Source organism: Alligator sinensis, unplaced genomic scaffold, assembly GCF_000455745.1.
Source record: "Alligator sinensis unplaced genomic scaffold, ASM45574v1 scaffold123_1, whole genome shotgun sequence".
NCBI classification, from domain to species: domain Eukaryota; kingdom Metazoa; phylum Chordata; order Crocodylia; family Alligatoridae; genus Alligator; species Alligator sinensis.
Window position 1 is genome coordinate 2925926 of NW_005841985.1, and position 16110 is coordinate 2942035.

The 16110-nt window shown below is 39.6% G+C and overlaps 1 protein-coding gene across 7 annotated transcripts in view; it reads right to left on the reverse strand.

Annotated features, from left to right (window-relative positions):
• LOC102381386 (cAMP-specific 3',5'-cyclic phosphodiesterase 4D) overlaps positions 1-16110 on the reverse strand; it is a 431023-nt gene that overhangs the window by 260394 nt on the left and 154519 nt on the right. The window contains exon 1 of one of the 7 annotated variants that reach the window (XM_025201136.1): positions 5287-5693. The exons of 5 other annotated variants lie outside the window; for them this stretch is intronic. In XM_025201136.1, the coding sequence (XP_025056921.1) occupies positions 5287-5351 (65 nt within the window). In that variant the 5' untranslated portion in view covers positions 5352-5693. Of the gene's footprint in view, positions 1-5286; positions 5694-16110 lie in introns of those variants that run through there. One more of the 7 variants, XM_025201140.1, reaches the window with a different exon arrangement.

Consider the following 16110-nt stretch of genomic DNA (forward strand, 5'->3'; position numbering starts at 1 on the left):
CCCATTTGGTACTAGTTAGAAACCTTATTAGTGATTTAAGCAGATGACTGGCACAGAGGGTCAGACTTTGGAGATGGTGATCTTACTATATTAGGAGTGGGAACCTTGTGGCAGGGCTATATTGGTAAAACTTTCCTGTATAACTGTAATATTATACTAAAGTCAAAAGATTTTTTTTCTAACTAGTCAATTTGGCACTTTTTAAATTTTAACATACAATTAATGAAAAAAAATAAAGGTTTCCCCCCCCACATCTAAATAATATTCAGGCTGTTTTGAAATTATATACGCTCCAAAACAGAGCAGAAATCAAATGATTCTAGACTTATTTTTCAAAGGCGTGTTTGGTGAAATATGGAGTAGTTGATTGTTTCATTTTGTCTTAATGTATTAAAGCTGTGTGACACAAAGTAAAATAATGATGGCATTTTCTTTAGAATTTAAGTGAACCTCAGTCCACACACTCGAATATGCCAACTGCTTTTTTCAACAGGAAGAAGCCATACCAGTATTACAGCAAAAGAGCTAAATAAGCTTCATTCTGAAAATAATCAATTATTGATGCAGGAAAATCTCTTATTTGTCTGGAAAAGAGAATTTATAGTTTTGAAGAGGACATTACACAGTATGTTATTTGTAACTGGAATCACAGAATCTTTGTGCATAAGTAATTTATCATAGCTGATTTGCGCATATATAGAACCTAGGTCTCTCTTTTACATTTGTTGAACTCCACTGACTTCTCACTGATTTACACTAGTGTGAAAGAGATCAGCCTTGCTGATGTCAGTGTAATTATTCCTGATCCATGCCCACATGACAGGAAAATCTACCCCACTGGTTTGTTTGTTTTTAGAAGTGTATGAATGGGCTCTAGCTCTTGCATTGCAAAATGCACAATCGTCTGCTGTTTGTGCATCGGTTTCTGACATTTCAAAGAGAGAAAGACCTCCTGCACAGTTGACTTCTGGGTTCCCAAGCTCTCAGGTTTGCTTGCCTTGTGGGATAACCAGCTTTGCCAAGCTCAGAGTCTAGCTGTCTCCTTGCATACCACACTAGCCAGCTATCAAGCTCGGAGGCCTCCCAGAATTCAGATCTACCAGGTCTGCTTTTTAAAAAGAGCTTTGTTTTATTCAAAAATAAAATTTTGCAAATATTTCTGCTCTGTGGATAATATTGTATTTCTTACTCTTTGCTCTGATTTGGAAAGGTGGTGATACAAGGGGAAACAATACAAATATATGACATTTTCCAGATAAAAGAAATGTCTTTTCTTGTACACCTCTAATTACCAATAATTAATATACAAGACATCGTGATTACAGAATTTAAGTACATATATTCCTGATTTAACAAAGTTTTACCTCTCAGTAAATGACTCTCTCAAACTTGTATTTTATTTGATGATATAAGTGCAGTGTTATTTCATTCAAAAGCTGATACCATCAACACCCATTTACAGCAACACCAGGTAAGAAGAATGGGCACTTAGCAATAACATTTCCCTTGGGAGCAGTCTTCTATTATGATTTCAGATGTCATTCCCTATAACAGCAAGAGCTGCTTAGGGACAATGTAACACCAGGGCACCTATGTGTTGATACTAAAATACATCAACTATATTATTGTTCATCAGCTAGATAACAGTCACTTCAAATCATATTAAAAGTTAGGAGTGAGAGGCACATTTAAAACAACATCAAATTAAGAAGCAATCTGAAGAAGAATGTGCTGTATTCAAAAGCTTGTCTAAGTCTATCCCAGCCATGCAGTTAGGCCTTGCCTCTATCAAATGAAGAGCCATCAATCCTATCTTATAAGTAAATAAACAACGAAGGCCCATACCACATATTACATATATTATGCAATTAACTGGTTAATCGCACAAAAAATTCAGACCAGCCACACATGCAAAGTAATTATCATGCCATAAAAATGTACAACCAGCTACAAAAAGAGCCAACTAGCTACAAAGTTAGTGATTGAAAATGTCTAACAGCTTATAGTTGATTTCTATCCAGCTTTATTTTGAACATGTAGCAGGGACCCCAATTCCCCTGATTATCTCTTGTGAAAAGACAATGTTTTGCTTCCTCTGTAATTATCACCATCTTAATATGAAACAATGACTGCAGATAAGATTTTCAAATGAGCCTCAGAAACTTGGAGCATGTTTACATGCTATAATACAGAACCATTTACTAGTACATGCACTAGTTTTGGAGCCAGAAGCCAGGTGGCTATGTTAACACAGAAATCTGGCCTGACTAATTAGACCAGCTGAGAAACACCTTGCTTCTGCATGCATACTGCTTCTGGCCCCCATGTTTTCTAATAACCTAAGGACCTTTAGAAAAGGGGACTTAGGTTGCTAACTCATTTAGATGTTTTTGAAAGTTTTACCAACTGAGCCAATACTTTCCTAAATGAATTGTTTCTAATTAGGAGCTATGGTATTCCGTAAGTTTTCGTTTGTGAAATTTCTTGTCAATTATTTATTCAACTCTCAGGTTTGCTCCCTTGTGAAAGTGGCAAATGTTTTGTTCAATGATGATGCCAATGTTCAATGAAGACCCTGGGGTGCCCTGAGATCCTTTTAAGGGTGACCCAGGATGCCACACTGTTGGGTGGGCAAACACGATTCATTAGATATTAAATAGGAGATTTCAAATAGGAATTTGGTGTATTAAAATTACTCTGACCTGTTGTGGTCTTTCCGAGTTCTTGGCAAGAGAAGAATTTGTCTATTGGGTTTTTTAGTCAAAAAAATAAATGAAAACTAAGGGTGCAGAAAGAAGTGCAGCTCCCAGCTGTAACTCAGAACAATTTTTACAAAGCATGCAGAGTTACAACGTTACCCCAGACCAAATAGAAGTTCACTGTTGATTCCAGGGGGAAGGGAATATAGTTGCCAGCTGGGAACCTATAGCCAGGTTCCCATAGCAATGACCACAGGCGACTGGTAGGGGATACGCGGGGGTGCACGTGCCCCCCATGATGGCCGACTGATGCTGTTGGTAGGCTGGTGCCCCCCCCCGACAGGGCCGCCCCCACGTTGGGGTGGGGGGGCTCCAATACACCTGCCCCACCCTTCAAGGGGATTGAAAACCCACCAGGCTGAACTCCTTCCACTCCCTTTCATCCCTCCCATTCTGAAAACAGTGACAGGCTGGGAGCTCCACAGACACAAGTTACAAAAGACACTACATTTTGACATGTCTTTATCTGATATCTCATGCAATGAGGGGCCAGATTTTTACTGAATCAACCATTTTTTAAGCTATTTGAAGCTGTGCACTTATGTTTGGTCACAACTATAAACTGCTTTCTGTGGCCAGATCAGGCAAAAATTGTCACTTCTGTCTGCACCTAAAAGCTGGCGTTTTCTGAGGAATGCCTCAAGTCTCAACAGGTTGTGAACCACTGCATTAAAGACAAGGGCAAATTTCATGGAGCCATGCTGTCAAGAATTCTCCTGCAAGGAACTTCCTCTGCTGAGGGGATTATTACAAATTGCAAGGTAGCGGATGGCTCCCAGTGCACAATCAGCTCCACTTTCACAATCAGCAGGAAATGTATTCTGACCTACCAGATCAATAGAGTGCTCCTGAGGTGCTACAGTGACGGGGCCACATACTAGACAGGCAGATAGATTAGGCAGAACACCAAGTTGTCATATCCGCTTACATATATCAGCACATATCAACATGAAAGATTTTACTGTGAGAAACTAGAAACTTTCTTGCCAAGAAACCAGAGGAACAGTCAAGAAAGAAAGATATCACTGAAAGGTAGAAAGATTATTCAAAAAGATATTTACTGTATTTCTATATTGCTTTCTTATATAATAAGAAACAAACTCACATTATTTCAATAAGCCAAAGGCACTATAAAGGGATTTATTATATATGGTTTCTTTAGTCCAATAGAAGCCTCCTGGACATTACTGCTTTACTAGCTTTCACAGTACAAAGTATTATCTACCTGTAAATCACTGACATTTTCTCTCTACTTTATTCCATTTTCTAAAAAGAGAAAACTTCAAGATGTACAGCTACATCTTGCAGTCCTTGTTTAGACAAAACTATTCTTAGCATCAGAAGACTGCAACATTTATCGCATAGTTTGAGGTTATTATATTGTCCTAATTTACCTTTAATACAAGTAAGCTGGGAACAATTAATAAACAATTCTGTACAGTAAAGGCTTGGAAAGATTTAACTCAGAATGAAGAAGCCTGAGCAGCTGGTAGAAACATGAAGCTTTTATAAGCTGAGATCAACGATGTAAATTGATATATGTTACAACTAAGTATGTATCTACCCATTCTGTCCCCTAAAAGCCCATCTGTTGATTTCTAAGCAAAAATGTGATTTTTCTGAAGAGGAAATATAGTGTTTTATATTAAGGATCCAAAACATAGTAGTTTAGTATGGTTCTAATGCTAGGGTCTGGACCATTACTCTAAAATCATTTAGTTTTCATATATGCATAATCAAGGATAAGTAAAAGGAAAGAGAATAAAAGAGGTGAGAAACCTCAGTAATTAATCAGAATGTGTCTACTTTGTATAGTTAGTGAAAAAAAAATGGCCCTTTCTGTATAATTAAGCTGCACAAACTTTTAATGTTCTCTCTGCTAAGCAATAGGAATAATTAAACAGAAGATGCAGCCTTGACAATTGCCAGCTGATAAACTTAGCAAGAAAACAACAGCCACTGTACTGACTTCTACATGGAGTTACCTTTTAATTTTCTGAGTGCATGGCAAATGCATACACCATAACATGTCACAGTCTAACTTTATGTCACTACTATTGTTGTCTTTTTTATGACAGTAACTCTGATCAGTCATTCTATTGATGCCAAAAAGAATAAACTGCATGCCAATATTTAAAAACAGTCAGTAAAAAAAAATAGCATTTTTATTTTACCCTAGATGACAAATCTGCAGGTTATAACTCAGCAAATTTTTATAATTAAATGAACTGTCATCTTTTTAAAAGTGTCAGAAGTGCAGAGAATGAAACTATCACATGTGATTAGACTATATAGTACATATGTCAGATAAAAAAAAAAATAGGTGCCAGAGAAAGTAAACTAATTTTGTTTTATTTTTTGTTATTAACTGTAAATTGAAACTTAATTGGTAAGCATTTTCACTAACCATATGAAATAAGCCAAGCTAGCAATAAAACTAGTACTTTCTCACTCTTAGGATACGTGCCTGTGTGTTTGTGTGTGTGAGAGAATATGGGAGGAGGTGTTGAAAAAAATAACACATTACCACATTGTATCTGCAGTCCTTAGGGAGCTGGTAGATCGGGATCTTGGCTTCATAACAATACTCATTTTGAAAAATTCTCCAGTAATTTTAGCAGTCAAAGTTCAGTTGTCCTTATAAAGCTCACACTCCACGTATTCCATTTCAACATCAGCTTTGTTTAAAAAAAAAAGATCCTCAGAAATCCTCCTCCTGTAATAATCCAAGCTCTGAAGGAAGAATCCTAACACACTGGGACGCTTTCCTTTTTCACACTGAATTTACCCCAGCACTATGCTGTTCGGAAATGACAGTGCTTTTCTCTTCTGTCTTGTATTGCCTGGGGAGGAACTCTATTTTGAATGTATTCTCCATCTAGGTCACATGGGAACCAAAGCAGCTGAAAAGAGTCTCGATCTCTTTCTCATAGTCCTATAACAACAGGTTTAAAGGTCAATCACATTAAAAAAAAACTAGTGATGGGCAGTCAAAGGAGAGGGGAAAAATGAATATAAGCTATTGTAGCACAAATGCATTTCCAGGAAAATTCCACTTTCAGAATTCTACATAAAATCATACCAATGGAGTAAAGGAAAAAAACCCAAAGCTTTTTCATCTTAAGATCACCAGAAATGTTACCGGTGACATTAATTCATCCCACCCTTTCCCCCTAGCCCCTGGCTCCTCTGAGATTTTGTGAATGAACAGCATTATTAATCTCCCAAAGCAGAAACTATTCCGTAAGGGACAAGTGACATTTATCTGAAAGAAACCAAAACACAGTGGGAACTTAAAGAGAAATAGAATCCTTATTGCCTGCGAAAGCCATATACGCACACAAATCCTGTTGTAAATCAACCAAGTATTTTCTGCTGTCTTTATAAAGCTCACACTCCACGTATTCCATTTCAACATCAGCTTTGTTTTTAAAAATCTTCCAAGAACCATCTTAGAAAATCTTTTTTACTATAGCTCAGTAGGACTGCTTGTCCTGCTAGAGTAAAGCCTATGACAGCAACTTGATCAGAAACAGCTAAGCTTTTTATTTTTAACTTCTAGCCAATGGCTTAGCATAAAAGCTTTCAGTGCAAGAGTAAATTTCTTTTGGAAAAGTTTAGTTTAAGCTGGTTTGGCAATTTCACAATTGGAGAAGGCAAAGCGGAACATACAGATTTTGCTTGGTTACCATTTATAAATATATATCTGTATTTAAAAATAGCATATTTGTGTGTGCTTGTGTTTTTTACATGATGTTTTTAAGTGTTCTGTGAACTAGTCTGTGTTGGAATTTCTTTCTAAAAATTGAAAGAGCTGAGTTCTTGCTCAACAAGTGGTTACATGCTTAATAATCCTTCCTTTGCACAATATTTTCAAGCAGACAGCACATATTATATGTTATATATCTGGGTAAATAGTGGTGAAATGTGAAGATATTTTATACCTAAATTGTTTATAGCCTCATAAAATGACTCAGCAAATCACAGAGTCAATGTGCTACACAGTTTATTTAAAACATATCACAAAATTAGTCAAATGGGATATTCTGCTAGTTTGGGATGACAGTATGCAAAAGCCCTGTAGGTATCAATGAAACTTTGCATATTAGCATAACAACAACTCCATAACACGCATTATGGAGCACACTGTGCATTGACAGGAAAGATCCTGACTGCCCTGCAGGCTTGCGGCAGTCATCTGCATATAAAGTGCTCTACAACTGCAGAAAGAATTTTAATGAGGTTTCATGCCAAGCATTCTGTTCTTCATTCTTTCAGGCCTCTATCTTTCAAGTTACACCTCCTGCTACACAGAGCAGCTTTAAGAGTCCCATGGAATTATGAAAGATAAGTCTCCACCGAATGGGCCAGGAATGATTTTACAGAGAACTGGAATGTAAAGGGTCCTGGGATCACACGACTTTTAACAGTAGCTGAACTTGTCATTTCCTTGATAAGGCAAGGTTTCCTTGATAAGGCCAAGCTTTAAAAAACCTTGCTGCATCTTGAATCAAAGTGGAATGTACCCCCCAAACAAAGCAAAAGTGTATCATTATTAAACTTAAGTGCCAACACCAATACCCAGCCACTCTCAAATAGAAAAAACTAAGACTAACAAAAATGATGCATAGGCATGCGTTTTGACTAAACAGGCTAAACGATGCATATAGGAATGAAATATTCAAAGGCTAAAATATCACTATATCAGGATCTCAGGATGGATATGTGTCCAAGTCAAGATGCTGCCTCAGACTATCAGAGATACCTACAGTTCAACTAGGTATTTATCAGGCAGCAAAAGTAGGACGACTGTATTGTGAATAAGATCCCAAACAAACAAATGATCAAAACCATGCCTCAGGCATCATTCCAGTCCAGCAGGGAACAGGAGGATCCTGTAACATTAACAAAGCAAGTGTAAGGAGAGAAGTCTAGGGTATGCTGTTAGTTGTCTCTGCCCCCCCCCCCCCCCCCACACACACACACACACACACACACACACACACACACACACACTCTCTCACTCTCTCTCTCTCTCTCTCTTTCTCTCTCTCTCTCTCTCCCCTGAATGCTCAAGGACAAGTTTAATTAAAAAGCCAGTGGAGGTCTGGGAGAAGTAGGGAGTAGAAAAAAAGCAAAAATAAACTATGTAAAAAACCTACTATTTTTTAGTGAGCAGTTTGGAATCTTGCAAGCCTGGTACAAGAGAAAAGCAATATCTGTACCTCCTCTGTTCAGTGACAGGGAAGAGATTATACATCCTCCAGTGATTCTGTGAACTGCATGATTACAAAAACATGTGAGAAGACAAACTTTGTGTTGTGTTTTGGAAATTGTGGTAGTGTCTTGAGCATATATATATATATATATATATATATATAATAGGGTAATGAGACATAGCATGGAAGACACACCAAGTTCATAAATTGTTCCCAAGTTGTTCAATGGGATGTTTACTATGAAATAAGGGTATGAGCAGGCCCCTACATGGCATTGATCGAATAATATCCGACAGAAAAATCACTTCTATTTTGGGGCTTTAACTAAGACCCCATTATCAACTAACTTATTTATTTCTTCAAATTGATCATATAATAAAGCTGAATCCCAGCACTGGACACACTAGGAAAAAGTTAAAATACTTATAAAATATGTTCCAGCCATATAAAATTTAAGATATACCCAGTGGTAAATCACACTAAGAGAAGTGTGAGTGGGACTCACTGAAGAGATGAGGAATCATGCTAATATCCTATTGAAAGGATAAGGGCCCTGGTAGGTAGGTAAAGAAAAATTATTAACTATTATCTTATAATAATTAATAATTCTAATATAATACAATATATAACTATTTCCCCAAAACTGTATTTTTGTTATTAAAAACCACTGTGCATTAATACAGCAACATAAACCTAAAATGTCAACATTTGATGTAAACATTTAAAGAGAAGAGTGAATGGAAATACATTTATAATTTTATATTGTGGTGTTATAAGTATAATGTTTTACAGATGCATGTGTGTGTGTGTGTGTGTGTGTGTGTAGCTGAGCAATTACTTGGAAAAATGTGACAGCTCTGTGTGGTAGATTTGTTTGTGAAGTATTTTTAGCTGATAGAATTCAGTTTGTTTCTTTTTCTTTTGAATCACATACATAGAGCTCAGTATGGAAGGATATAACATCTATTCCTGAACTAGCCTTTGCTTATGCAATATCACAATTTACAGCAAGTGTTTATAGTACAGCTAAAAATTGAAAAATATAAGGATTCTACATAATGGAAATAATAAGCAATGGATCCTTCACTTCAGTAGTGCTACTGGACAATAGAATAATAATAGCAACTAAAAACACAATAATATTTGCATCTGTCCAGAAGCTGATGTTTTGACTGTATATTCAGGCTCTGTTACTACTAAAAGATATGGATGCGATTTTAAAACAATAATAAAAGATATGCAGGAAAGAACCCATTTTAAGGGTGTTTTAGTTATACATCTTGAAACTAGTATGTCATTGAATTAAAATTAATGTGTGGTTCAGTGGAATTTTGTTTAAAAACCTGAAAAAAAATACTTTAGAATAAGCATTATGGCTTAGGAGATGATGCACAGGACTGTGTCAGTTCAGTTCTAATGTTCTGTCACTTATTTGTAGTGTGACCTTAGGTAATTTGCTTTACTTTTCTGGGCTTTAGTACCCTCATTGACAAAGTGGAGGGAATGCCCCTTTCAACCCTTTATAGTATACTTTGATGAAAAGCACTACACAAATATTATTATTACTGATATACAGAATTTTGGAGGAGTAGATCCATAGTCTTCCTTTTTTAATCCAACAAGACTGGAGTTTGAGATGTATATTATTTGCAGAATGCTTAATGTCCTCACAAATATTTACTGTAAAAAATGCAGGAACCTACTTTTCGCTTTACTTTAGGAAACTTAAAAATGACATCAGCTTATCAGGACAAAACACAGAACAGGCTCAAGTCTGGTCAAGAAAATGAAGAATGAAAGGACTATTAAATACATTGTTTTAAACTTATAAAAAAGTAAGTATGTCAGACGTGTGACTATTCTGTTACATGGGATGGAATCTTCATTTTATGTAATTATTCATTTTTCAGAGCATTTCAATATACACCTAAAAAAACAGTATTAAACATTTTCCAAAAATCACTCATGGTCTTTCCCTCTTTTGCTAAATCTTTTAGATTTCATTTGTGTAACTGCACTCCATTGTCTCCGTGTCCCTAGAAAGTGTTACTGCAATCCAAGGAACTTTACACGGGTCTATCAAGTATATCCAGCTATAGAACACAGTTTTTGGCTGGACTATCAGTGATGAGTTAGGATCCAACTTACAGTCTGTAGTCAGATGGCACTGACTGCTGTCAATGGCCTGAATAAGGGCCAAGGAGTATATATATCCTCCATATCCAAAGAATCTAAGGGTACAGGAAGATGGACTAGCTACTGAAGAAGTCTAGCCCGCAAAGAAATGTTACCAGAGGTTAGCTTCCAATTACTAAAGTGCACCTAGCAGTACTATGCTGAAGCATGCCGTGTTGCTTTGTGCCTCCTATCTTCCAAACTGGAAGAAGTGTACTTGCATGGTACTGTGGATAGGTTAACTACTGTATTTTCTCATGTACAACAAGTCTCTGAATAAAATAGACATCTTGAGTGCCTATAGACATGTGGGATGCCTGCTCTGATGCACTGTAATTACAGCATGTTAGAGCAGACTTGACTAATTGAGTCTGCTGGAACGTGCTAATTAGAATGCTCCAGCAGCCTCAACATCACATATATTCAGGGTCCATGCACTTCAAAATGGTGGGAGTGGTGCTTTAACTAAAGCTCATTGAACAAGCTCCCAAGAGTTGCTCTAATTAAACGCTCTCCCCACCAAAACATGTGTAAAGACACCCCTTGTTTTTGAAAGGTGGAATAAAAAAAAAAAGTTATTTCCTTGCAAGCTTCTACTGGGGAGGTGTCTGAGGGTAAATAAGGTGGACTGGGGAAGAGAACTGTCCACAGCTTGTGGCTAGAGAGCCCTGTGTGCAGTAAATCCAGTTTTACTTTTGCTTTCCCTTGCCAGAGGATTATGGTATGGACAAGTATTTCTGGGACCACCTCGGGTTTCTATCATCGGCAATCCCTCAATTTGAGGATGATCTCTACCACAGCTCATAATTGTGTCCTGAGGTGACCTGAGACCAATCCTTGAGCCACAGATCCTTCTGCAGAAGCTTCAGGTCTTTCTTAGAGGAAAGTAGGCTGCAGGCTGGGATTCCTCACCTTTTTCTTCCTCTACTCTCTCTTCTCTGCTTTGAGGGCAAGACACCTTACCATGAAACAGGTTGGTTCTTGGTTAAGGTTGTGGCACCACTGGAGTCTGGCAACCAGGTCCTCCCAGCTCTTGATGTCACCATCCACTTTCTTGAGATAAGCTTTCAATGTGTCCTTGTAGCATTTCATCTGGCCATTATGAGATCTCAGGCCACAACTTAGCTGAGAACAGAGCAGCTGTTTTAGAAGTTGAGAGTCAGGCATCCACACACAATTTCTGGTCTAGCGAGGTTGGTGTCTGAGGATCACCAACTCAATGCTTGTAACACTGGCTTCAGCAAGGACATTGGCATTTGTGCAATGATCTTCCCATTTGATGTGGAGGATTTTCTGGAGTCATTGTTGGCGATTCCTCTCCAGGTTCTTGAGATGACAACAGTATGTCATTTTAACCCATGTTTCACATCCAGAGAGGAGAGTAGAGATGACAACTGCATTGCAAACCTAGATCTTGATGTCTTTCCAGAGATCAAGATGAATAAAGAAACACCAAAGCAAATTCCCAAAGCATGCACTTGTGCACTATATTCTGTGCCGGATCTCCTCATCAATAATCACTCTCACAGTGAGATAGCTGCTGAGGTAGGGGTGGGGAGTGCTTGACTAACTCCAGAGTCTTTCCCTTGATGGTAATTTGGGAAGGAGGGTCACATTCATGGCTTGGAGCAGGCTGATAGAGCACTTTAGACTTCTTGATGTTGAGGGAGGGACCCAAAATTCAGTAGGCTTCCCAGAGGAGATCCAACACGGTCTGGAGGTTTTCCTCAGTGTGGGCAAGGATGGCACAGCCATCAACATATTGTCCAGCTCACATTTAGGCAGCTTAGTTTAAGCCATCTAAACCTGAGCTGGGTCCCACGTGTACAAGCATTCACCACTTGCTGGGAGGAGGCGCAGACAGTCAAAGGTAAATTGCTCGGGAGAGTGTGGAAGGGCTGATGGGATCAGGTGGGGGGGCCAGCCCAATCTGAGCAGGTGTAGTCTGTGTATTGGCGGGGGCGGGGGGGAGGAGGAAGGGGAACAGAGCGGGAGATTAAAACTGCACAAGCCCAGAGCTGTGGTGAGTGTCTGGGTTCTCTCAGCCCCAGGGCTGTGCTGTGAATATATGCAGGAGTTCACTAGGCTAGGTTAACTCTAGGTCAGTCTAAAGTCAGTTCGCCTCTGGGAGACTTCAACAGGACCCAGGAGTTGGGCCTAAGTAATGGATGGAGTATTGAGTCCTTTGGTAACACTATGTACATTCAAATCATACAGCACTCAAAGAATGCTTACTAATTGTATATATAGTAGGGCTGTGCAAAGCTTTGGTCTCTGATTCAAGTCAGTGGAGATTTGACCCAATTCGGTGGCCAAATCGCTCAATCTGAATTGAATCAGGAGACCCTTTAATCGCTCCAAATTGAATCAGAACCCTCCGAATTGAATTGGAGACATTCCGAAAGATTCAGAGAGTCAGACAGACACAGCTTTAAATATTTTTTCTACATACCTCTAGGTAGCAGGGGCTCATGAGTGCCGTGATGCTGGGGCACATGAACTGTCCTACAGCAGTGCAGGGGGCTCCCCAGAGCGCTCAGCAGCAGACCCGGAAGTGGACTACAAGCACTTCCGGCCCACTTCCAGGTCCACCGGGGAATGTGCTGGGATCCCCTCCTGGCTCAGTGACTGGTGCCTCCTGGGTCTGGGGGGACACCTGGGGTCTCCCCGGAGTTGATTGCCAAGCTGGGGAGGCACAGGGGGGAACCCCCAATGCACTCCCTGGCAGACCCAGAAGTAGACTGTAAGTACTTTGCTTTGTTACAATTTGTTTGGTCCTCGGGCAAAGAATTCTTTCCCTTTTTTAACAAAATAGCTCCAGTTGAAAAATGTGGTTTGGGGTTTTTGTCACTGTTTTTGTTTTTGGGGGCACATAGAAAATTGGCAGTTTTCATTCACCACCCTTCCACTCTGCAATTCCAATCACTTGCTAAAATAAGTGAAGAGCACAGCTCTTATATTATAAGAATCACCTTATATGGTTAGATTGCATATTCAGTCAACCCCTGCCGCCACATTACTTATTCTTATTTTTTAAGCCAAGCATGTAACCCAAGTGAATGTCTGCAGACTGTAAACTCAGAAATGGTTTTATAAATCTTTTCCAGCATGGAACACAGAAAAAAAGCTAGAAGTTAATCTTTGTACTTTCTCGGAAAATTCATCAACTGCTTTGCTACAGTACTACAGTGTAAATAGAAAGAACGACAGTCATGACCTTTCACAATCACCTAATTCACTTTAAAAAGCATTATGACTGTAAACAGGAATAAGTACAATTTGCCAGTATCATATATTAGTGGGACAATATATGATAGTTTACACATAGTTATATTATAGCCTCCATGAAATTACTGCACTTAGTTTACAAAAGCCAATGTATCATATCTACTTAAATATTAGATAACTGTTAATAACAGAACCAGAGGAAGTGCCAAGAGTTTGAGAAGGCTTTTGACCTGAGCATGTTTGGAAAGTCACAACCACAGAAAGCAGAAAAAATTTGGGAAGGTTTAAGAACTGCTATCTATGAAACAGATAAAGTTAAAGTTACATTTGAGAAAAAAAAGCCCATCCAATAAAAACTGGTTAGAAGAAAATGCAGAAGAACTGTTACCTGTCATCAACATGGAGAACACAGCTGATCTGGAACACAACAGGAAGCCAACAGAGGACACCAAAGCAACACTTCAACAGGGAAAAAATTATGTACAGAGAGCAGCCAGACACTGTGCAAATCAGTGCTGGATTAAGCATTGAATTCTGTTTGTATTTCATCACAACACAGGAAACCTAAAAGTAATGTACGATGGTCTGAAAAAAGCTCTAGGCTCCATTGTCAACAAGGCTGCCCCTTCAAGTCATGCAGAGAAGTCACTACAGATAGAAGCAAGCAGATGTCCCATTGGGTTGAACATGACTCAGAGCTATACTCACAAGAAAGAAACATCACCAATGAATCACTGGACCAAATACCGACTCTACAGATCATTCCAGAGTTAGATGTGGAGCCCACTATAGAAGAAATAAGTAAGGCCATTGATTCATTATCAAGTGGTAAGGCTCCTGGAAAAGATGGCATCCCAGCAGAAATTCTCAAGTGGAGGAAAGAAAGCCTACTACCGTATCTTCATCAGTTGCTACTCAAATGCTGGAAAGAGGGTGAGGTACCACAAGATATGCGTGATGCAAACATCATCACTTTGTATAAAAATAAAGGAGATAAGGGTAACTGCAACAACTACAGAGGCATCACACTACTAAGCATAGCAGGAAAGGCTTTTGCAAGGGTCATCTTGGCGCACCTACAATAGCTGGTGAGATGTATCTATCCTGAATCTCAGTGCAGATTTAGGGCTGGAAGATCAACTACAGACATGATATTTTCCCTGCATCAGCTTTAAGAAAAATGCAGAGAGTAAAACTGACCTTTGTACATTGCTTTCATAGATCTAACCAAAGCATTTGGCACCATCAGTAGAGCAGGCCTATTTTCAGTCCTAGAAAAGATAAGGCACCCACCAATCCTATAAGTCTTATACATTCCTTCCATGACAACATGAAAGCAACCATTCAGTTTGATGGGTCCACTTCTGACATCTTCAAGGTGAAAAGTGGAGTTGAAGCAAGGATGTATTCTTGCCCCCACACTCCTTGGAATCTTCTTCTCAGTACTCCTGAATTGCATGTTTAAAGACATGAAATGTGGAGTTTACCTCCACACACGGTCTGTCAGAAACCTCTTTAACCTGGCACGACTTAAGGCAAAGACCAAAGTTAGAAAGGTGCTTATCAAGGAACTTCTATTCACTGATGATGCTGTCCTTATAGCCCATGACAAAGACCTATTACAAGAACTCATGGATTGCCTCTCAAGATCTTGCCAACATTTGCTCTCACCATCAGCATAAAGAAAACAGTTATACTATGACTAGATCCATCAATCATCCTTAATGAGAACCAGCTATCAGTAGTCAGAAAGTTCAGCTTCCTAGGTTCTACAGTGACCACCAACCTCTCACTAGATGAAGAACTTAATGTTTGTATTGGAAAGACTGCCACTAACTTCAGCAGACTAACTAAAAGAGTATGGAACAACTCAAAACTTACCATCAAGACCAAAATGCTAGTGTACAAGGCTTGCATACTCAGCACTCTCATGTATGGTACGGAAACATGGACAGCTTATGCACATCAAGAGAAAAGGTTAAGCAGTAGGGCTGTGTGACGCTTCAGGTGCTGGTTCAATTCAGAGGAGATTCGGCCTGATTCGGTGGCCGAATCTTTGAATCTGAATTGAACCGGGATCAATTAAAACATCTGAATCAATTCGAAGCTCTCTGAATCAATTCAGAAAAGACTCAGAGAGCTTCAGTGATTCAGGCAGTTCCCGCCCACTGTAGCAGGGAGTTGGACCCAGACTCCGAGCTGGTAAGTAGGGGCGGGGGAGGGGAGGCTAGAGGAGGGTGGGGAATTATGGGGGGGGTCCCTGCCAGGCCCCATCCCCTGCCTGCTTCCCCAGCCCTCCTGAGTGCCCCCCAACCACTGTCCCCGCTCCCCCATGACTGCCCCACCCACCCCAGCTCCCAGGCCCTTTGAAAAAAAAAGCCCCCACTCACTGGTTGTTGCCAGACAGGGGGCAATCCCTGCTTCCCTCCACTACCCCATGCCATGTAGGGGGGTTCAGTCATGAGCCTCCAACCCCTGCCCACTCCCCCAGCCCCGCCCCGAACTGAATTACTGTCCCCCGAATTGGCTGAATCCGAATCCAAAGCGAATACTAGCAGCTTCGCACAGACCTATTAAGCAGCTTCCACCTCCTTCGTTTACACCACATACTCATCATCAAATGGCAAGATAAAGCTACCAACACAGAGGTTCTTCAAAGGGCAAATTTACCAGGTGTGACAGCCTTATGCAAACACAGATGACTGTGCTGGCTAGGCCATCTGAGCAGA